Genomic DNA, 19,481 nt, shown 5'->3' with positions numbered 1-19,481 from the left:
AGCCTTTTCCTTTCTTGTTTGTAACAGAACAAAACTAGAGCTGTCTGCCGGTTGCACGGACTCCTTCGGAGAGTGGTGGACTCTCCCTCCTTGGAGGTTTTGGGGCAGAGGTCCGGTGGCCTTCTGTCAGGGATTCTCTAGCTGTGATTCCTGCATTGCAGAGAGTTGGGCTGGATGACCCTTGGGAGAGGTCCCTTCCAACGCTAAAAGTCTATGATGCTGTGAAACCCCCACCCCCACCCCGAAACAAAAGCAGAACACAAAGTCCAATATGATGAGTAAGGGGAACCAAACCCCTCAGTTCCAGGGAATACCTGATGTTGTGAGCTAAGCGCCCCGTGTGAGCAGGGTTAAGAAATCAGGCGAGCACGGAGGACCTCCGCCCAGCGTCTTCCCTGACACACTCATCTGTTTGCTTCAGTAACCTCCAAACCAACTTCTCTAGATCTTTCCTGGACTTCAGCTCTTCCTCCAAACACTGTTTCATCTTTTTGTTCTCCTGTAGGCACAGAGGAAGAAGGGTGTTAATATTCCACATAAGAAGCTTCTCACTTTCTCTCCGCTCCCCCAAACCAACCCATCTGCAATGATGTCTTAGTCAGCGACAGAGAAATCTTGACTGCCAAGCCTAAGTAGGCTCACCAAACAGGTCACCGGGGGGGCGGGGGGTGCCAAGTCAGGCACATCTGAGCCAAAAAAGGGGTGTTTTCAGCAACATCAATCAGCTGATTGGCAGAACCTGCAAAGCCCATGGCCTGCAAAGAACCGTACGCAGTGCTTTGTGGGCACAACAGCCAGCTGACTGTCAGGACTTCAAAGGTCCAAATGGGCCAAAACAGGTCCTCTGATGTCATTCTATTGTCAGATAAGAACATGAGAACATAATAAGAGCCCTATTGGGTCAAGCCAATGGTCCACCTAGTCCAGCATCCTGTTCTCACAGTGGATGACCAGATGCCTGTGGGAAGCCTGCAGGCTGGATTGAGGCCCAAGACTCCTCCTGTGGTTTCCAGGAGCTGGTATTCAGAAGCATTACAGCCTCTGACCATGGAGGAAGAGCATTATCATCATGGCTAGTAGCCATTGAAAGCCTGTTCCTCCACTGATTTGTCATTCTCTATCAAACTGATCAAAGTTACCTAGCCATCCTTGCCTCCTGTGGGAGAGAGTTCCACAGTCTATTGATTGGTGAAAAGCCCAGCCTTCATGTCAAATTTGGCCTAAGAGAGGATGGAGGAGACCCTGGCCCACTGGACAGATCCAGGATGGTATTCAACTAAGTTTTTACTCAGAATGGACCCACTTAAACTTATAGACCTAACCTAGTCATGCTCATTCATTACCATGGGTCTATGCTGAGTAAAACCTTGCTGAATACCACCCTGTTTGCCACCTGCTAGGCTAAGTTCTCTCCAACACTGGTGGAAATTACAGCCCACATTTTGATCCCTGGTTTATACATTTATTCATTAGTGTATGTTCAGGGGGCACAGATTTTTTTTTTGGGGGGGCAGCCAAGATGGTGCCTTCCAAATGTAGCTGGGCAACAAGCCCCATCAGCCCTGGCCAGCAGATTCATTGGGCAGGGATGGTGTCATTTGAAGTATTTCTGTATTGCTTTTCCATCAGAAAAGGTCACAGAGCAGTCTAGGAGGAAATCAAATTCAATTAGATATGGCAATTAAATAAAAGAGATGAAAAAAATCAACATCAATGAAGTAGGGTTCCATTCACTCAGAACATTTCCACTCACTCAGTACTCACACAAATCCCCCACCCACAAACACACACACACACACACACACACACACACACACACACACACACTGCATTTGGAAAACTGTACGGTTCTGGTTGCCTCACTTCAAAAAGGGTATTGCAAAGCGGGAGAAGGTTCAGAAAAGGGAAGCGAAAATAATCTAAGGGTGGGGCGCCTTTGATGAAACGAGAAATGAAAGACTGCAACATTTAGGACTTTTTGGTTCAGAGAAAAGGTAAGTAAAAGGCGACAAGTTACAAGTGCATAAAATAATGCATGGCTTCGAGAGAGTAGACAGAAGGGCGGGGGAAAGGTTTGCTTCCCCTTTCCTAACTCTGGAAATCATGAGTATCCAATGAAGCTGAACGTTGGAAGATTTGGGGCAGATAAAAAGGAAGCCCTTCTTCACACAGCACATGGCTAAGTCATGGAGCTCCCTTCTCCGGAGGCAGTAAGGGCTACCAACTTGGATGGGCTTGCAAAGAGGATTGGACAAATTCGTGGAGGAGAAAGGTATTGATGGGTTACTAGCCTACATTCTGCCTCTGTGAATGCAATGATGCTACTGAATACCTGTGGTCCTGCTTTCAGGTTTCCCACAGGCACCTGGCTGGCCACTGTGAGAACAAGATGCTAAGATGCAGGATCAACCAACCATGCGTCTAACCCAGCAGGCTCTTCACTCTGTCATTCTCAACAATTACAGGTCCCAACAACCCCCAGCATACAAATTCAAAAGGTGCACATCACAGTCTAATGGCAGTCTAATGATATGACGCTAAAACCATATTTCATCTAAGGTTTCACTAACCTCAATAAAGTCCTCTCAGTCCATGAACATCTAGGCTATGCCATGTTGTCTATCTTCCCTCTTCCCTCATCAACCTTCACAACAACCCTGCGAGGTGGGTTGAGCTGAGAGATGGTGACTGTCCCAATGTCACCCAATGAGCTTTGTGGCTGAATGGAAGTTTCCTAATCCTGACATAATGCTCTTACCGCTATGCTACACTGGACCTTGCAAACACATCTTGCAATATTGTGCATGTATGCGAGGGTGTGAATAAGAATTTTTCCGGGGGAGGGGAACTAAAACACTGAAAGGGGGGAGCAGGCTAATTTCTCACAACCCCTCCACCTTTGAAAAGAACAACACCTGTACATTTTACTTCTTATCTTAGGTTCTACTAATGTTTGAAACTTCCTCTGTTATTTTATGTGAAAGATGGAGTTAGGGGTCATTCAAGGTGGGACAACTCTCTCCCCCCCCCCCCCGGTGGATGCCCATTTATGTACATGTCTTCCTGGAATAGGGTGATGCTTTTGATTACCTGTCTAAGTTCCTTGACCTCGTCCTTCAGTGCATAGACGGTGTCCACCAGACTCCTAGGAAAACAACCCGACAGTCAGCAGCAAAATGCTAAGACGCAGCCAAAGAGAACTCCTAGACAAACACACTCCCTGCCGTTTCAAAAGGCCCTATAGATTGTTTAATTAGTGAAAAGGCCTGGGAGAAGAGGAATGCCTTTGCCTGGTGCATAAAGATATGTAGAAACAGTGCCTGCCCCCAGGTAGGTAGTGTCAAGGCACCCCCAGACTCTCATATCTTCTGGGAAGGATTCAACGGTGCTCTGGGAAATCTTGGTTTGTGCAATTAAAGCGACTTAAAGCACTTCTTTGCCAGGGTTTCCCAAACTTGGATCTCCAGCTGTTCTTGGACTACAACTCCCACCATCCCTAGCTAGAAGGGCTAGTGGTCAGGGATGATGGGAACTGTGATCCAACAACAGCTGGAGACCCAAGTTTGGGAAACCCTGCTAGAGCAACAGATCATCTGGGGGGGGGGGAGACTGCTTGTGGTTTAGAAAAGAGACAGAAATGTGCTGAAAACACAGTTTGCCTGTCCCCATCTGTTTTTCTTTCAGCTTTGGATTGGGCAGCCAAAGGGTTTGAGTAGATGACCCCCTGGGTCCCTTCCAACTCTACAATTCTATGAGTCTATAGGTCATATGCAGAAGCAGTCAACCTCAACAGGAATGGGATGGGTGCCTCTACAGCATGTTCCCTTTGCAAAGTTCAGGCCTTCTGCAGAACAGCTTTGCAGGGTTTCGTTTTGGTTTTTTTTTGTTTCATCTTGTTTCTTTGTTGGCAAACAAGCCTGTAAGAAAAGGATTCCCGCAATTGAAGAAACTGGCCAAAGCTTAAGGGATAAGCAACAGAAACAAAATAGCATTTTAAAAGTGGCAAAAATTTGCAAATCAACCTCATTTTGAGGGGAAAAAAGAAAATAAAACCTATTTGTTTTGTCTTTTTATATGTCTTTAGGCAATGCTTGGTCCTATTGCCTGCTTAGGCATAAGACGAATACGCAGGGAAGTGCATTGTTGTGGAGTGACATAGCAAAATGCCCAAGTTGTGTTACGTTGCAAAGCTTTATGCTGTGTGGTTTCATGGCGAAGTTACGCAGTACAAAGGTTTGCAACATTCCAATCAAGAGGCAGGATGTGGACACTGGCAACATTAAATGCTGCTTCATCGAATGCCTTCTTCATTGAATTGTTTACCTAAAAATGGATACCAAATGCAGGGCAAGAGCAAGATATTCTGTCCACTAGAACAGAACTCTTGCCACCCTGCAGTTGACCTCATGCACTGACCTCCTCTTGCTCCTTTTGATATTGGGTGGGTGGGAATTAAATTTCTTAGGCTTCAGCTCACCTGTTCTGGGGCCCACCCCAATCTCACTCACTTCTCCTCTGTGATTGTCTGCCCGTTGCTTCTTGTTTCCTCAAAGATGATTTTCTCTTCTTCCGGAAGCAGGACCTGGGGGACGGAATCTTTACGGGAACCTGGTGGCAAGAGAGGACAAATCAAGGGGCAGCTTTATTTTGGTGCACACAACAAATAATCAAGAACATTGGCATGTCCCAGTTCAGAAATAGGAGAAGAGCATTTCCCTGCTCTTTTCCCCACCGGAACATCATCATTGTCAAGACTGAAAACAACAGCAAGAAAGAAAGAGACTTCCTGTCTGGCCACCATGGCGAATGGCTGTCCCCAAACCAGCGGAGCCTTTCTGTGTGGCTAATGAAGATAATATGGGAGTAATTATCCTCCCAAAAAAATCCCAGGGCCGGGGCGCCGATACCTGCCGTCCGTCCTGAAGGAATGTGGGGGGCAGGGGGAGCTGGGTGCTTTGCACCGCGCATATCGGCAACTCTCCAAAGCTGTCGCCATGAGCGGAGGACACCTGCTTTTTAAGATAAAATTCAAACTTAATTAACGCCTGCTTCTTGGGAGAAAAGCAATGACAAACCCAGACAGCATCTTAAAAAGCAGAGACATCACCTTGCCGACAAAGGTCCGTATAGTTAAAGCTATGGTTTTCCCAGTAGTGATGTATGGAAGTGAGAGCTGGACCATAAAGAAAGCTGATCAGAATTGATGCTTTTGAATTATGGTGCTGGAGGAGACTCTTGAGAGTCCCATGGACTCCAAAAAGATCAAACCTATCCATTCTGAAGGAAATCAGCCCTGAGGGCTCACTGGAAGGACAGAACCTGAAGCTGAGGCTCTAATACTTTGGCCACCTCATGAGAAGAGAAGACTCCCTGGAAAAGGCCCTGATGTTGGGAAAGATGGAGGGCACAAGGAGAAGGGGACAACAGAGGACGAGATGGTTGGACAGTGTTCTCGAAGCTACCATCATGAGTCTGACCAAACTGCGGGAGGCAGTGGAAGCCAGGAGTGCCTGGCGTGCTCTGGTCCATGGGGTCCCGAAGTGTCGGACACAACTAAACAACAACAACAACAAAAATTGATTCAGCCACTGGGTGCCAAGGATTCGACCTGGAGAATGACTTTCGTCATAATTGGATTGGTATGTTGGGGGAGGTGAGCCTCCATTATTCTCTCTTGATATATTTTGCATTTGCTGTTTTATTCGGCAAATCTGACTGCTTGAAATATGAAAGCAGGATTGAAAGAGTATCTTGTTATTGTTATGGTTTAACTACAAAATGAGTGTGTGAAATTTTGACTATGATTCTGGCCACAATTCTTAATGGAATGATAAAAAGAATTCATGATGGGAGCTATGGTGTTTTTACTGAGGCATCAGCTTGTTTGGAGCTGGAATGAGATCACAGAAGGGAATTTTGGATATTAGCCCAGCGTTAATGGCAGAAGGCTAGATCTCCCTCTGTCTTGGATGTGACGCATTGAGATTTGCCTTTGTGTGCAGAAAATGAAACTGGCATCGATGAGGACTTTGGACTACAACAGGAAAATAAAGAAGAAGAAAATTAAAATTATTTCACACAGAACTACAAAGGACTAACCCGCTTGCTAAACTAATTCAGAGGCTGTTAAAAATAAATGAAGGATCAACATCGGAAATGTTTTATTGGGATTATTTCGGCTAATTAAGGAATGCAGTAAAATATTAGATCATCACTCCCCGAACTTCAGAGCATAGGAAGTCACCCAAAGATATATAATTTGGCATTGAATATTTGGCTTTTTTATTGTATTATAATTTGGAATGTTTTAATGTGGTTTTTATTGGATTGTTAAAATGTAAAACTTAATAAAAAATATTTCAGGAAAGAAAAAAAGAAAGAAAGAAAGAAAGAAAGAAAGAAAGAAAGAAAGAAAGAAAGAAAGAAAGAAAGAAAGAAAGAAAGAAAGAAAGCTATCCCATAAGTGGGGTGTCACCACCAAGAAGGCTCTCTCCTTTTTAGCTACCCACTTCACCTCATTTGATGGCAGAACATGGAGCAGGTACCAGATATCAGGGGCTGGGAATCACAAATAACAAGAGTGTTGTCACTATTGTGGGCTGACACTTGTGGGCTTCACCATAGGCATCTGGTTGGCCACTGTGAAAACAGGATGCTGGGCAAGATGGGACGTTGGCCTGATCCTGCAGCCAGCTCTTCTATGCTAAGACACTCTTTCAGGTAACCTGGTTCCAAGTCTTTCTGGCTTCGTTGATTAAAACCATCACTTCATAATAGACCAGGAAATGGGCATGTGTTTTCTGATAGCTTAACAGCTGACAAAAGTTACACAAAGCAGCCACATTTCGGAAGGAGAGGGCCACACCCATTTTACTACCCCTCTCTCTCCCCTCTAAGAGTACACAGATTTTAATCTGCCCTGTCAATGCAACTGACTAAATGTTTGCATTTCCATCACTTCAGAAGATGTTAGCACTTCACTCAGGAAGCAGCTTTTTCTGAAAGGTGCAGCAGATTAAATGATAGTGCCCTGTGCTTCCTAGTTGAAGCTATCTCTTGCATTCTGAGATTACCATCAGTTGCTTGCACAGTGGAATGGGAGGGAGCTGGGTGAGAAGGGACTGCCATCGTCCTCTACTGTGCTTCCTTTGCCGCAGGGCATGAGGTAAGAGTGAGGCAGCAGATAGGAAACATAGGAAACTGCCTTATTTATAGGCAGACCATCAGCCCTTGTAGCTCAGGGCAAGTGAAATGATCAAGGGCAACTCCCCTATGAGGAACAGTTGCAGCATTTGGGACAGCTGCAGAGGTAACACAATGAAAGTTTATAAAAACTAAGCACAGCATGGAGGAAGCAGATATGAAGAAGTTTTTCTCCCTCTTTCAGAATGTTGGGCATCCAATGAAGCTTAGTTTTGGAAGATTATGGACAGATAAAAGGAAGTCCTTCATCATTGCAGCACATACATAAACTAAGAACTTACTCCCCAATGAGGCTAGGGTGACCACTGAACTGGGTGGCTTGAAGGCTGACAGGTAAACCATGGAACTCCCTCCCACAGGAAGCAGTGTTGGCCACCAACTTAAGAAGGCTTCAAAAAAGGACTGGACAATTTTTCGGAGAAGGCTATGAATGGATACTCATCACTACAGCTCTGCTTTGCCCCCGCAGTTGGAACCAGTCAAAGTTCCGAATCCCACTTGCTGGAAACCACAGGAGGGGAGAGGGCTCTTGCACTCAAATCTCTCACAAGCACCCAGTTGCCCACTCTGAGAACAGGATGCTGGACTAGATGGGCCATCAGCCTGATCCAGCAGGATCTTCTTATGCAGAACACCTGCTTTGTAGTAGACTGTGACTTAAAAGGCATTTTTGACCACTCTTTACGGAGAGGGCTAATTCATGGCACATTATTTAGCCATGAAGCCTATGTGAAACATTCATATAGAACAGATGATCTACTTCTGAATGCTAATTGCTAGGGGAAAACAGCAGGGGAGGGCAATCACTCAATCCCAGTTTATGGTCTTAAGGTATGTGAGGATGCTGCTCTGCTGGAAGCTAAGCAGGTCTGGGTCTGGTCAGTGCCTGGATGGGAGACCTCCTGGGAACCACAGGTAGGCTACTGTGGATTCCACGATGGAAGAAAGGCAGGACATAAAGGGTTAAGAAGATAAATACGAAAGTAAACATCTTTCTCATGCCCTGCTTGTGGACTTCTCGGAGGTATCCAGTTGGCCCCTGAGAGCAACAAAGAAGATGGGTTTAGATCGACCTTTTGGTCTGATCCTCCAGGGCTCTTTGTAGGTTCTTATGAAAAGTGGGTGCCAGGCACAGGGAAAGGTTAACCTTTGGTCCTCCCAGTGTCACTGGACTACAACTCCCATCATCCCTGCTCAATGCCTGTGTTTGATGGGACTCATAGTGGTTGGAGTCGAACAGCATCTGGAGAGGTTTAGGTTAAAAGAACCCCACTAGGAGCTAAAGACGACAAAGGTAGATAATCCAAGGCTTATAAGGACCAATGGTCTGGCTCAATGGAAGACTGCTTTGTAAGTTCAAACCCCAACTAGCACACAATGCTTGGCAGAGAGCCTCCCACGCATTGCGAGAGGAATGCACCAGGCATAAGCTAAGCTGCCAGCTCGCTGCACCTCACTTATCTCAAAGCTACCCCACATTCAAAAGTTTCTAGGGATGAGGTGCCACCTTCAAGCCACTCACCTGAGCTGAGGGTTTGCTGGAAGCTGGCGCCTGTGCAATAGGCCTCAATCACTTTAAGGATCTGTGCATCTTCTTCCAAGGCAGCAGTACCTGTCAAATGTCGCAAAGGCAGGTGAATGCAAAAGACGACTCTCACCCAATCTGGCTTCTATTAACTTGAGAACCTACACGCGCTGCCACTCCCTCCGTCACCCTGGGAGCGGCAGCGCACGGCCCGACGACGGAGTGCGCCTGCACGCGCAGGCGCACTCTGTCATCGGATCGCCGCTTCCACAGCCTCCTTTTGAGCCGGAGAGCTTAAAAGCGAGCTATTCGGCTTAAAAGAGGGCTGCAGAAGCGGCGCCGGCACCCCCGGAACCGCCCTGGGGGCGGAGCGTCATGACGTCACAATGTGATGTCACGACGCCCCGCCCCCGGGGCGTTTCCTTTGCCGCCCCGGGTACCGCGGAGCCTTACTCCACCACTGGCTCAGCATCTAACATTGATTTCTAGCTTTGCTGTTAGGTGGAGCGGAACAATTTGTTTTATGTTTCATCTCTGCCTCACAAGAGCTAGAACACTCATGTGTTCTAGTCAGAAGCGAGGGTTGTATGCAACTAACTTTTACTCAAAGTAGGCCCAATTAAATTAATGGCAATGACTAAGTTCATCCAGATTTCTTTTTGTGTCCAAGCACTTTTTTTCCTTTTGGCTGTGGTGCTTTCCCCACGAAAACCCGCTCTTTACCGCAATCTACAAAAAAAAAACAGTATTAAAGAAAGGTTTTTCCTGGGGAGAGGGGCAGAGCGAAATAAAAATAAAAAGTCCTTGAGCAGAGACTGTGGGAAAGCACGGAGCAAAAGGTAAGTGTGGATGAGCCATCAATTAGGTCTATGGATCTACTCCGAGTAATAAAATGTAGTTGAATACAACCCTGAGAAACTGCTGATTTTCTAATACAGTGATACCTTGGTTTTTGAATGTAATCCGTTCCGGAAAACCGTTCGAGTTCTGAAACATTCGAAAACCAAAAACTCAATAGTTGACAGCCAGGCCTCAGGATCTTACACTCAGCGGAAGCAGCATTTCATGTTTGACTTCCGAGGCGTGTTCGAGAACCAAAGCATTTACTTCCAGGTTTACGGCATTCAAAAACCGAAATGCTCATCAACAGTGACATTCAGAGTACCACTGTATTTAAAATGGAGGAAGCAGGTACAGTGGTACCTCGGTTTACAAACTTAATCCATTGCGGAAGTCCGTTCTTAAACCAAAACTGTTCTTTAAGAAGGCGCACTTTCCCTAATGAGGCCGCCCACAGCCAGTGCCCTTCCACCATTCGGCTTCCATTCATAGACCGAGGTAAAGTTCGCAACCTGGGACACTACTTCCAGTTTTGTGGAATAGTTCGTAAACAGGGCTGTTCTTAAACCGAGGTACCACTGTATTTATCTTGGCCCCGGTGACCTTGAGAGCAGCAGGCAATCTTTTTGAGTCCTTCAAAACGCAGTGTGCATTGTGTATTCATGAAGTTTTCTGCTCACGGTGGTATTGGGGCAGTCATACGTGATCGTCAGTACCTTTCGCACCTGCAGAAGTTTCAGGGTGGTCTGCTTCATTTTCAAGCAGTGCATGAGCTGCAACTTCCTACAGAAACCCAGTAACTTTTCTTTTCTTTTTACTGCAAATGTTCCAGTTCACTCCCCCCCCCCCCCGTCCCTATGCATGGCAATCATATAGTAACACTGGGGAAGCATCGCAGAACAACTAAGTGGACAGTCCAGTATAATAAATCCATCACTAATGCACTATTATGCAGAATACACCACCCCCAAAAATACAGCAGAGTGGAGGAGCCTACCCACAGCATGCCTCTGAAGACTAGTTGTTGTGAATCGCAAGTGGGGAGAGAGCAGGTTACGTTCGGGTCCTGCTTGCAGGCTTCCCACAGGCATCTAGTTAGCCACTGTGGGAACAGGACACTATATTACACAAGTCTTTGGCCAGAACTAGCAGGACTCCACTGTCCTTAATTGGACCAGCTCTTTCCACCGTGTAGTGAAAAATCACCTCTGGGGATGCCTGCAGTGATTCAGGGGATGCAGAACTCCAGCAGAAGTCTGTGGTTCAGCAGCTGCCCATCTGCTTGCTGGCTGACCAGGGTCACATTCTACTTGCTAAAAGGTGCTGAACGTTGTTAGGAGACCCCACCCCCCACCCCCTGCTTGCAGAACTACAAGTCTCAGAGTGGCTTAACAACCAATCTATTCCCAGGATAGTCTGGGAAATGTAGCTCCGTGAGGGGGATCTCCTGTTGAGATGGGTCTCTTAACAACTCTCAGCAGCCTTAAACTACATTTCCTAGTAGTTGCCAAAATTCTTTGGGGAAAGGCGTGGCTGTTTAAAGTGGCATGATACTGCTTTAAATGTACAGTGCAGATGGGGGGGGGGGTTCTTAGATATTACACTGGAGAATCTGTGTATATTTTTTTTAAATGCAATCACTACAAGTACAAGTCATGTAAGTCAGCTCACTTTTTCTAATGACAAATTCCTCATCAGATGTTTTCCTGTCTTTCCTTTTTGGAAGGAACTTCTTCATTGTCTTTGGGCTCTTGCTTGATTCCTGTTTTTTTAACAACAACAACAACAACAACAACAACAACAACAACAACAACACATATTTCACTTAATAATGAGACAACCAAGGTTATAATAAAGAAATCTTAGCTGACAGTCATCTCAGTCTCAGCTGATAAATCTGGGCGTGTGTGACAAAGCAATACTTATAGGACAAAAAGCAGGGCTGGAACTTGGTAATACAGCCAGAGCCATCTTTCCTATTGGGCTTACTGGCACCTTGCGCCAGGGTGCTGGCCTCTCAGGGGTGCCCCAGTGAGTGGGGGAGCTGTGTGGCTTTGCCGGCAGCCTCCCCTTTCCCTGCACGCCCGCCAGCTGTGCCCCGTCAACTATATGGCTGGCAGGCGTGCAGCTTGCCTCCCAAGCCTCTGCAGGAAGAAAGCGATCCCCACAGAGGCTTAGGATGGAAGCTGCGCCCCGCCAACTATATGACTGGCAGGCTTCAGCTTCCTTCCCAAGCCTCTGTGGGAGGAGAGCGATCCCTGCAGAGGCTTGAACCACCTGCACTTTTTATAAGTATTTTGAGTATCTATTCATCTTTCCAATTAACTGGGGATATCTTTTTAGCAGCCAAAAGTTGTTTTAACTGATGGGGCTAGTGAAAATTAGATGAAACCATGAGACAGCCCAGTCTCTAGCCCTTCTAGAAAGAAAGTTATGAAACAAAATGCGCAGGTAACCTTCTAAGTGATTTCTGTGAAATGAGCAAATCTGGTGAACGAATCAACTCAGAGATGCGATTGCTGAGTGAGTTGTTTGGACACCATGCAATATAAATCTCTGGGGTTCCAGAAGGGATATTGTTTTCCTGTCTCCTATAATGCACTTTTCCTGCTTCTGTCCTATTTTGTAAATTCTGCAGGCTAAGCCTTTTTCTCATATGGGAACATATAATTATGTGGATGCCATCTTGAGGTCATCATGGAAAATACAAATGATTTCAAACCTAGTGCCTTTTGCATATTACTGAACTCCAACTCCACTCCCTGCTGAGCAGGTGACAGCAAAGGTTGCAAGGTTTTTAGCTGGGGCAATCAGAATAAGATCCACTATTTGACTATTGATTCAAAACCCTAAAATGTATTTTATATAATTATTTCTATTATTTGTATGTAGTATTGTTGTTTTATTGCTATGGCCAATGGCTGACACAAATGAAGATTCATTCATTCATTCCCCTCCACTCCCCGCTACCCATTGGCTGTGCTGGTGAGGGGGGGATGAGAGCCATTGGCTGCACTCAAGGGGTAGTTATTCTGTTTCCTAAACTGTTGATTTCCATGTTATTTCTGAGCTCTCGCGTGACCTAGAAGCCATTTCCAGAATCATAGGTGAACATAGTGCAAGTTTTTGTGTTATTTGTTTCCGGGGGGTGGGGTGGAGGAGGGAATCTGTTTGCAAATAAAATGGAAGTGAGAGCTATACTCTAATATAGTTTTATGTCACATGAAAGCTTAAAATATAATGCAGAAATTAACACTTAGGAAAACATCAGGGAAATTGAAGAAACTGCCTCATGAATGCACACAGAGTCCATAACATCTGGACTCTGTGTGCATTATTGAACCTTAATCCCAAGATTTCCAGCTTTCATTAAAAAAGAGAGAGGAAATTTCTAATATTTGCAGATCCTGAGATGTGATGCAGAATGTACAGCCGCTATTCTTCCCAGGGCTTTCTTTTGATAGAAATTAGCTTGCTCCCTCACACACCACAAATATTCCTGTGGGCTCCCATGATCTGGAAAGCACTAGGTTGGGAAAGGATGACCTAAGAGCCACAGACAGATGAATCTTTTTTTCCATGCTCTGAATTCAGCCGCAGCATTAAGTGTCCTTTGCGGAAGTGCTAGAGAGTGAGTCCCACTGCTTGCAGTCAGGACAACGCAGTAAAGTGAACGGCAATGAATTGCAAAACAAACAAACAAACACAGAGCTTTGCTCTGGGAAAGTATGACACACGAATGCAGAAGGTCGTGGGTGGGTGGGGTGGAGAGAGAAGGGGAAAACCCACTTTGTCCTTTGTTAAAACATACATGCAATGCAGCGACCCAGAAAGTCATGGAGATGATTCCATCCTTACCTTTAAAATGTAAGTCATCCTCTACCGAATGAACATAAAAAGAAAAAAAAAACAAAGACAAACATAAGAAGGTAAGCATGATTCATGAAAAAAGCGGCTGACTTTTTTCAGTCTGGTATCTTAACGGGGTGGGTAGGACTTGCCCTTACTGATTCACCACTGGAAGAGCATTTTATTTATTTTGCATTGCTCACTGTTTAAGTTTTACTTTCGCTTATTGCATTTCTTATCTTGTTAAGCCGCTCTGTAAAATGACTGACAAATTTGATTATACTATTCATAATAACAAGGTGGAAAGGCATCGATTAAACACTGGAAAACTCCTGTGGGACGAGAAGCTCTCTGTTCATGGAAGAAGTTTCCTTCTGCAAACTCTGAATGACTCACTGCTCAGGGTCTCCCCCCTTCCCAGCTAGCCTCTGCTGCAGGAAGGGGGCTAAATCTTCTACTCCCCCATGTTGGATGTGGTCAGCTCACTCAACTGCTCCTGAGAAAGGGTCACCCGCCCTCAAAGGGGACCTATTTCCACCCACCTTCACCTCCCGGCTTCATCACACGCATCTCCCAAAGGAGAGTCACTGCTCACTCAAAAAGGGCAGGTGAATAGGCAGTTACAAGGAACAGTAGAACTGGAGCAAGGAAACTCAAGGGCAGGAATAGGTAACCTTTTCACAGAGGAAATTCAACCATGGAGCCTTGGCCAATGGTGGGTGGAGCCAGCCATGGTGGGCGGAGCCAGAACACAAAACAGAAGCCAGCACAGCCTCCTGTGAGCAAGGCTTTATCCAACTACCTTATAGCATGGTTGTTGGATTTCCAACGCCCACTTGATATTTCTCTTTGGTGGGGCAATGCTGACTGCCATGATGAGCTCCCCCCACACTTAAAAACTGATGACCACACCAGTGCTCAGTTACTTAGACCCATGGACAGCAATGGAATATACTCCCAAGAAAAATGGACACAAGCATACTGAGCAAGACAAAACCAAACATCTTTGGCAATGTCTGACAATGTTTATGAAATTTTAGGAACAAAAATAGGACCATCAGCACCCGTGTACAGAAGCCAGCAAGCCTCCAGCACAAGCGGTATGGTGGGTGAGTCGTGTAAAAAAATGAGTCATTAAAAAAAAATCCCTGAAAAGTATTGAAGAGTGATTTTATAGTAACACCGTCCGGGGGTTGTGACACAAGTTTCCTGTATGATGCAAATAACTCCCTATGCCAGCCCAGTTTCCTGTTATAGTGTGAGATTAAATTGGATGGATGCAATTAAGTGGGGAAGTGGATTTCTTTCTCTGTGAGACGTTTGGCTGCTGAAGCAGTAAACCTTTACCTTTTTACCAAATATGAAATATACTTTTATTCCTAAGAATCCCAGGTTTTCTATGGGTTTAAAAAGACAAAAAGACACCCAAAAGATAAAATTGGGGGGGGGACTTCATAAGAGAGTTGCTCCACCCCCTGATCATTCTGGCTGGACTTTCCTGAACTTTTTCCAAATCTACAATATCCTTTTTGAGACAAGGAGCCCAGAACTGTGCACAATATTCCAAATTGCGGTTGCACCATGGATTTGTATAATAGCATTATGATATTGGCAGTTTTCTATTGGGTTCCTTTCCTAATAATGATCCCTGGCATGGAATTTTATCTTTTCTGCAGCTGGCCACATACTGGGTCAACACCTTCATTGAGCTACTGACATGACACCCTCCCCTCCAAAGGAGACATAAGAGCAGCCCTCAAATATTTGCAGGGTTGTCGTGCAGAACACGGAGCAGGTGCCTTTGTTGGACCAGAGTGCAACAAAGCAGATTTCTGCTAACCAGCAGGAGCTGCTCCTCCTCTGGAAGTATTATGTAGAAGCCAAGTAGCCATCCCTCAGGGATTCTGGAGGTGTGTCCTAAATTATAGCTCCTGCATTGAACAGCAGGATTTATAACTAGATGACTTCTAAGGTCGATCCTAAAATTCTACGGCAGTGGAAAACCTTGCCTTTGGGTTGCCCTTCTGCCTGGATTTGTAAACATGTTGCTTAGTGGAGCCAGCCTTCTGTGTTAAGCTTACACATCCAGTCACAAAGTGAGACAGCAATGCCCAGTATTCATCCAGCGGCACAACCCAGACCCATTTGTGACAATTACCTCTTTGTAGCTGAGTGCCACCGATGGCCGGAGGGGAGGTGCTGGGCGGAGGCAACTTAAGGTCCAGGGCTTAAGGATTTTGGGCGGCTCCAACGGGCCACGGGCTTGTCCAGTAGAGCTGAAAGTCTGATGATAAAACAATTCTTATTTATTGATTTAGCTTGTTAACCTGCTGGGAGTTCCCACATCTTCCAAGGAAAGGAAAAAGGACCCCATTTTGGTTGTGCTGCTTCATTTGGGGAAGGGCACCTGCCCTTGCATGCAGAAGGCCCTAGGTTCTATCCCCAGGTAATGCTGGGAGAGAACACTGCCTGCAAACCTGTGGAGCCACTGCCAGTTAGTGTAGGCAATACTGAACTAGATGCTCGACTCAGGATAAGGCAATTTCCTAGGTTCTTGATGTTCAGATTCTACTTGAGCTTTCACACAACATAAAAGCCACAAAGGGAAATATAGTGGAGCACAGCACAATTTATGTTGCTCATTTCCACTACAGTGGTACCTTAGTTCTCAAACTTAATCCATTCTGGTAGACCGTTCGACTCCCAAAATGATTTGAAAACCAAGATACGGCTTCTGATGGCTGCAGGAGCTTCTTGCACTCGTTCGGAAGCCATGGAAGCCGCGTCGGATGTTTGGCTTCCGAAAAACATTCACAGACTGGAACACTCACTTCCAGGTTTGTGGCGCTTGGGAGCCGATTTGTTCAGGAGCCAAACCGTTCGAGTACCAAGGTACCACTGTATTTGCAAACCTTTTGTTAGCGCCCCCCCCCCCCAATTTTTCTTTCTGGAAACTTGCACTAAACTTACACTATTACATTTCCAGAAGTGGCAGAGGAATGGAAATTTTTGTGGGGTATCTGGAAAACAACTGTAAACATGTGAAATCGTTGGTAGGATTAGGGTGAATTCAACAGATAACACATGGCAAAGGAACAATAAAGGAATAAGGCAGTTTAAATGGATATATAAGAATATGCAGGATAGGGTGGGAAAATTAAAGGAACCAGGGAAGAAGGGAATGTTGTAAATGACTGGTTTATTTAAAGAAAGATAGGGATGGGGAAATGTTTGTTTTAATGTGAATGTGGTTTTGTAACATTGAAAATAATAATTTTAATTAAAAAATCCAGGAAGTGGCTTTTCACAGTTGGGCGAAAGCTCAGATATAATGTGGAAATCAACAATTAGGGAAACATCAAGGAAACAGAATAAAGAGCTGCAGGTTTGGCCAACCCAAACAGTTTAATAAATGAGCACACAATGCAAGAGGCTTCAAAAGGGATGTGAGGGGCAGAGGGTGAATGCAACCCATTCTCTCTTCAACCTACATAAAATTCTGATCATAGTGGATTCCAGCACACTAGCAACCCCTGCAGGAATGGAAGGTGTGTTGCCTCCCTCCCAGGAGCTCGGAACCGACCAAGATTGCCCCACAAAGCAGATTCAACTTACAGAATGAGAGCCCAGGAATGTGTCTTGGAGAGGCTGCCGCTTGAACCGTCCCCCTGGTGAGCCTGTGCAAATGGTCAAGCCAGTCGTGCAGATCCTGGCTGCTGTTGCAATGCACTGTAATCCGGTCGACCAGGCTCCCTGTACAACCAGGTTAACTCATTTAAAAACAACAACAAAATAGCCCACTCATTCTGTGACAATCACTTGATTGACAGAAGGAGCGGCCTTGTGGAAAATGCCACCATGGGCCAAACTGGAATGCCCTGCCAGGGTCCGGATTTTAGCCTACGGGCCAGAGGTTCACCACCATTGCAATACACCATTTATTTCCACTAAATAAGGCTACCAACCATGGTGCAGCATCTTATTTCCATTGTCAGAGGCCATCAGAAGGATTCAACTCAGTGTTACTGAAAATATGCACACTGAAACTCATGGACCTCAGTTTGTAATTGTTTTCAGTGAGTCTACTATGAGTAAAACTTAGCTGAATGCCACCTGGCATCTCTCTGAATACCAGTAGCTTGGAACTCACAAGTTGGGAGAGTGGCTGGTGCACTCAGTTGCTGCTTGTGGGTTTCCCCACAGGATGTAGGCATGGCCATTGTGAGAAGAGGATGGTGGGCCTTTTTGCCTGATCCAGCAAGGTTCTCCTGATGTTCTTACGTTCCTATGTATTTTATATTGTATTCAGCATTTTGCATCATTGCTGCATGTTGCTTTTTTGCCTCCTATTGCAAGCCGCTTTGAGTATCATTACAGTAGAAAAGTGGGTATAAATATTCAATCTAATCTACTCAATGCATGCATCTAAGCTGCTAGCAGCACACTGACCTGAAATTTCAAAAGCATGTTCATTGACTTCCACATCTTCTAATTTTGTGACAATCATACCTATTAAAGGGAGCTTTCCCTGCTCGAAAGAAAGAAAGAAAGAAAGAAGAAAGAAAGAAAGAAAGAAAGAAAGAAAATAAAGGTATTATGTCAACGTTTTCTTGAGCAACTTTGACTGACTTTTTGCAGTATGTAAATTTTAGGGACTGCCACCTTATTAAAGAAACCCAAGTCAACTCATCAAATCATTTAGCTGAATATGCACAATCTGTATATGACTCAAATAGTAGTTTTGAAAGGGAGGGAGCAGGGGAGCTGGGTTTCTTTGATCTTAAATGGTACTACACGTATGCCTCAGCGCATCTTAAGTGATGTGTGCCTTCCTGTGTTAAATAAAAGCGAAGAGAGAAAGCCTGCTCTAATCTAGGGCCAGGTTTATGGTGCTTCCATAGGTAAAGGTAAAGGGACCCCTGACATTAGGTCCAGTCACGGATGCCTCTGGGATTGCGGTGCTCATCTCACTTACTAGCCGAGGGAGCCGGTGTTTGTCCCACAGTCAGTTTTTCCGCGTCATGTGGCCAGCATGACTAAGCTGCTTCTGGCGAACCAGAACAGTGCACGGAAACGACGTTTACCTTCCCACCGAAGCCGGTACCTATTTATCTACTTGCACTAGATGTGTCTTTCGAACTGCTAGGTGGGCAGGAGCTGCGACAGAGCAATGGGAGCTCACCCCATCATGGGGATTCGAACTGCCAACCTTCTGATCAGCAAGCCCTAGGCTCAATGGTTTAGACCACAGTGCCACCCGCGTCCCTAAGGTGCTTCCATAAGTATTTATAAAAATAAAAGTTGTATTGCTCCTTGGAAAGATTGGCTTCATAAAGTCTGGAATTTGGCTACACTGTCAAAAGTACATCTAAGGATGAGAATGCAAGTGAATATGGAAATAAATTTTGGGGAAACCAAATGTCAAGAAATAATTATTCCTGCAAAAGCAAATTCAAGGATATTTTGAGGGGGTTCTTTTGGAAGAATATTGTCATTTATCTTAAGTCATCCTTTCTTGTAAAATATTATGATTTCAAGTCTTTTTTTTCTGGAGCAGTTTTGTTGATTATTGTTAATAATTGTCAAATGATTAGATTTTTTTTTTACTTAATGCAAACCTACCTCATTTACATTTCCTGAACTAATAGGGAAACTAAAATGGAGCTCTCCTTTGAATTTCCTGCTTCTTTCTAAATTTTGTGATTCAGCTCCCCAGGCAAAGTGTGTGCACAAAAAAAGCATATTCTGCTGCAAATAATGTACAAAACTACATTATTTTAGGGAAAGCTGTGTATATTAGGCAACCTGCTTACAGAAAAAAAATGCATCTGTTAGGATAAGTGGAAGCGCATCAATGTATGCGTAAGGAAAGTAAGTAAGTAAGTAAAGTAAGTACTTTATTACGGTCGACGACCAGCACACACACACACAAAAAAGACACATACAGAATCAATAATAAATGCAATTTAAAATTGATCTGAGATTTGATCTAAAAAGGGGTTGGCCGTATTAAAATTAAAGTACATTAAAATTAATAATTATTGCTTTAAAAGAATAAATTTAG

At 44.9% G+C, this 19,481-nt stretch overlaps 1 protein-coding gene across 1 annotated transcript in view; it reads right to left on the bottom strand.

Annotated features, from left to right (window-relative positions):
* Positions 1–245: 245 nt before the first annotated feature.
* The window catches only part of LOC117040163 (rho guanine nucleotide exchange factor 6-like), a 34,897-nt gene continuing 15,661 nt past the window's right edge, over positions 246–19,481 (bottom strand). The window contains 10 exon segments of the mRNA XM_033137761.1: positions 246–499; positions 3,091–3,145; positions 4,509–4,608; positions 8,726–8,815; positions 11,240–11,330; positions 13,427–13,447; positions 15,576–15,701; positions 16,178–16,243; positions 17,073–17,170; positions 17,867–17,948. Of these exon segments, the coding sequence (XP_032993652.1) occupies positions 359–499; positions 3,091–3,145; positions 4,509–4,608; positions 8,726–8,815; positions 11,240–11,330; positions 13,427–13,447; positions 15,576–15,701; positions 16,178–16,243; positions 17,073–17,170; positions 17,867–17,948 (870 nt within the window). The 3' untranslated portion in view covers positions 246–358.

Source organism: Lacerta agilis, chromosome Z, assembly GCF_009819535.1.
Source record: "Lacerta agilis isolate rLacAgi1 chromosome Z, rLacAgi1.pri, whole genome shotgun sequence".
NCBI lineage: Eukaryota > Metazoa > Chordata > Lepidosauria > Squamata > Lacertidae > Lacerta > Lacerta agilis.
Note: the sequence above shows the minus strand (reverse complement) of the source record. Positions and strands in the feature narration are given on the sequence as shown.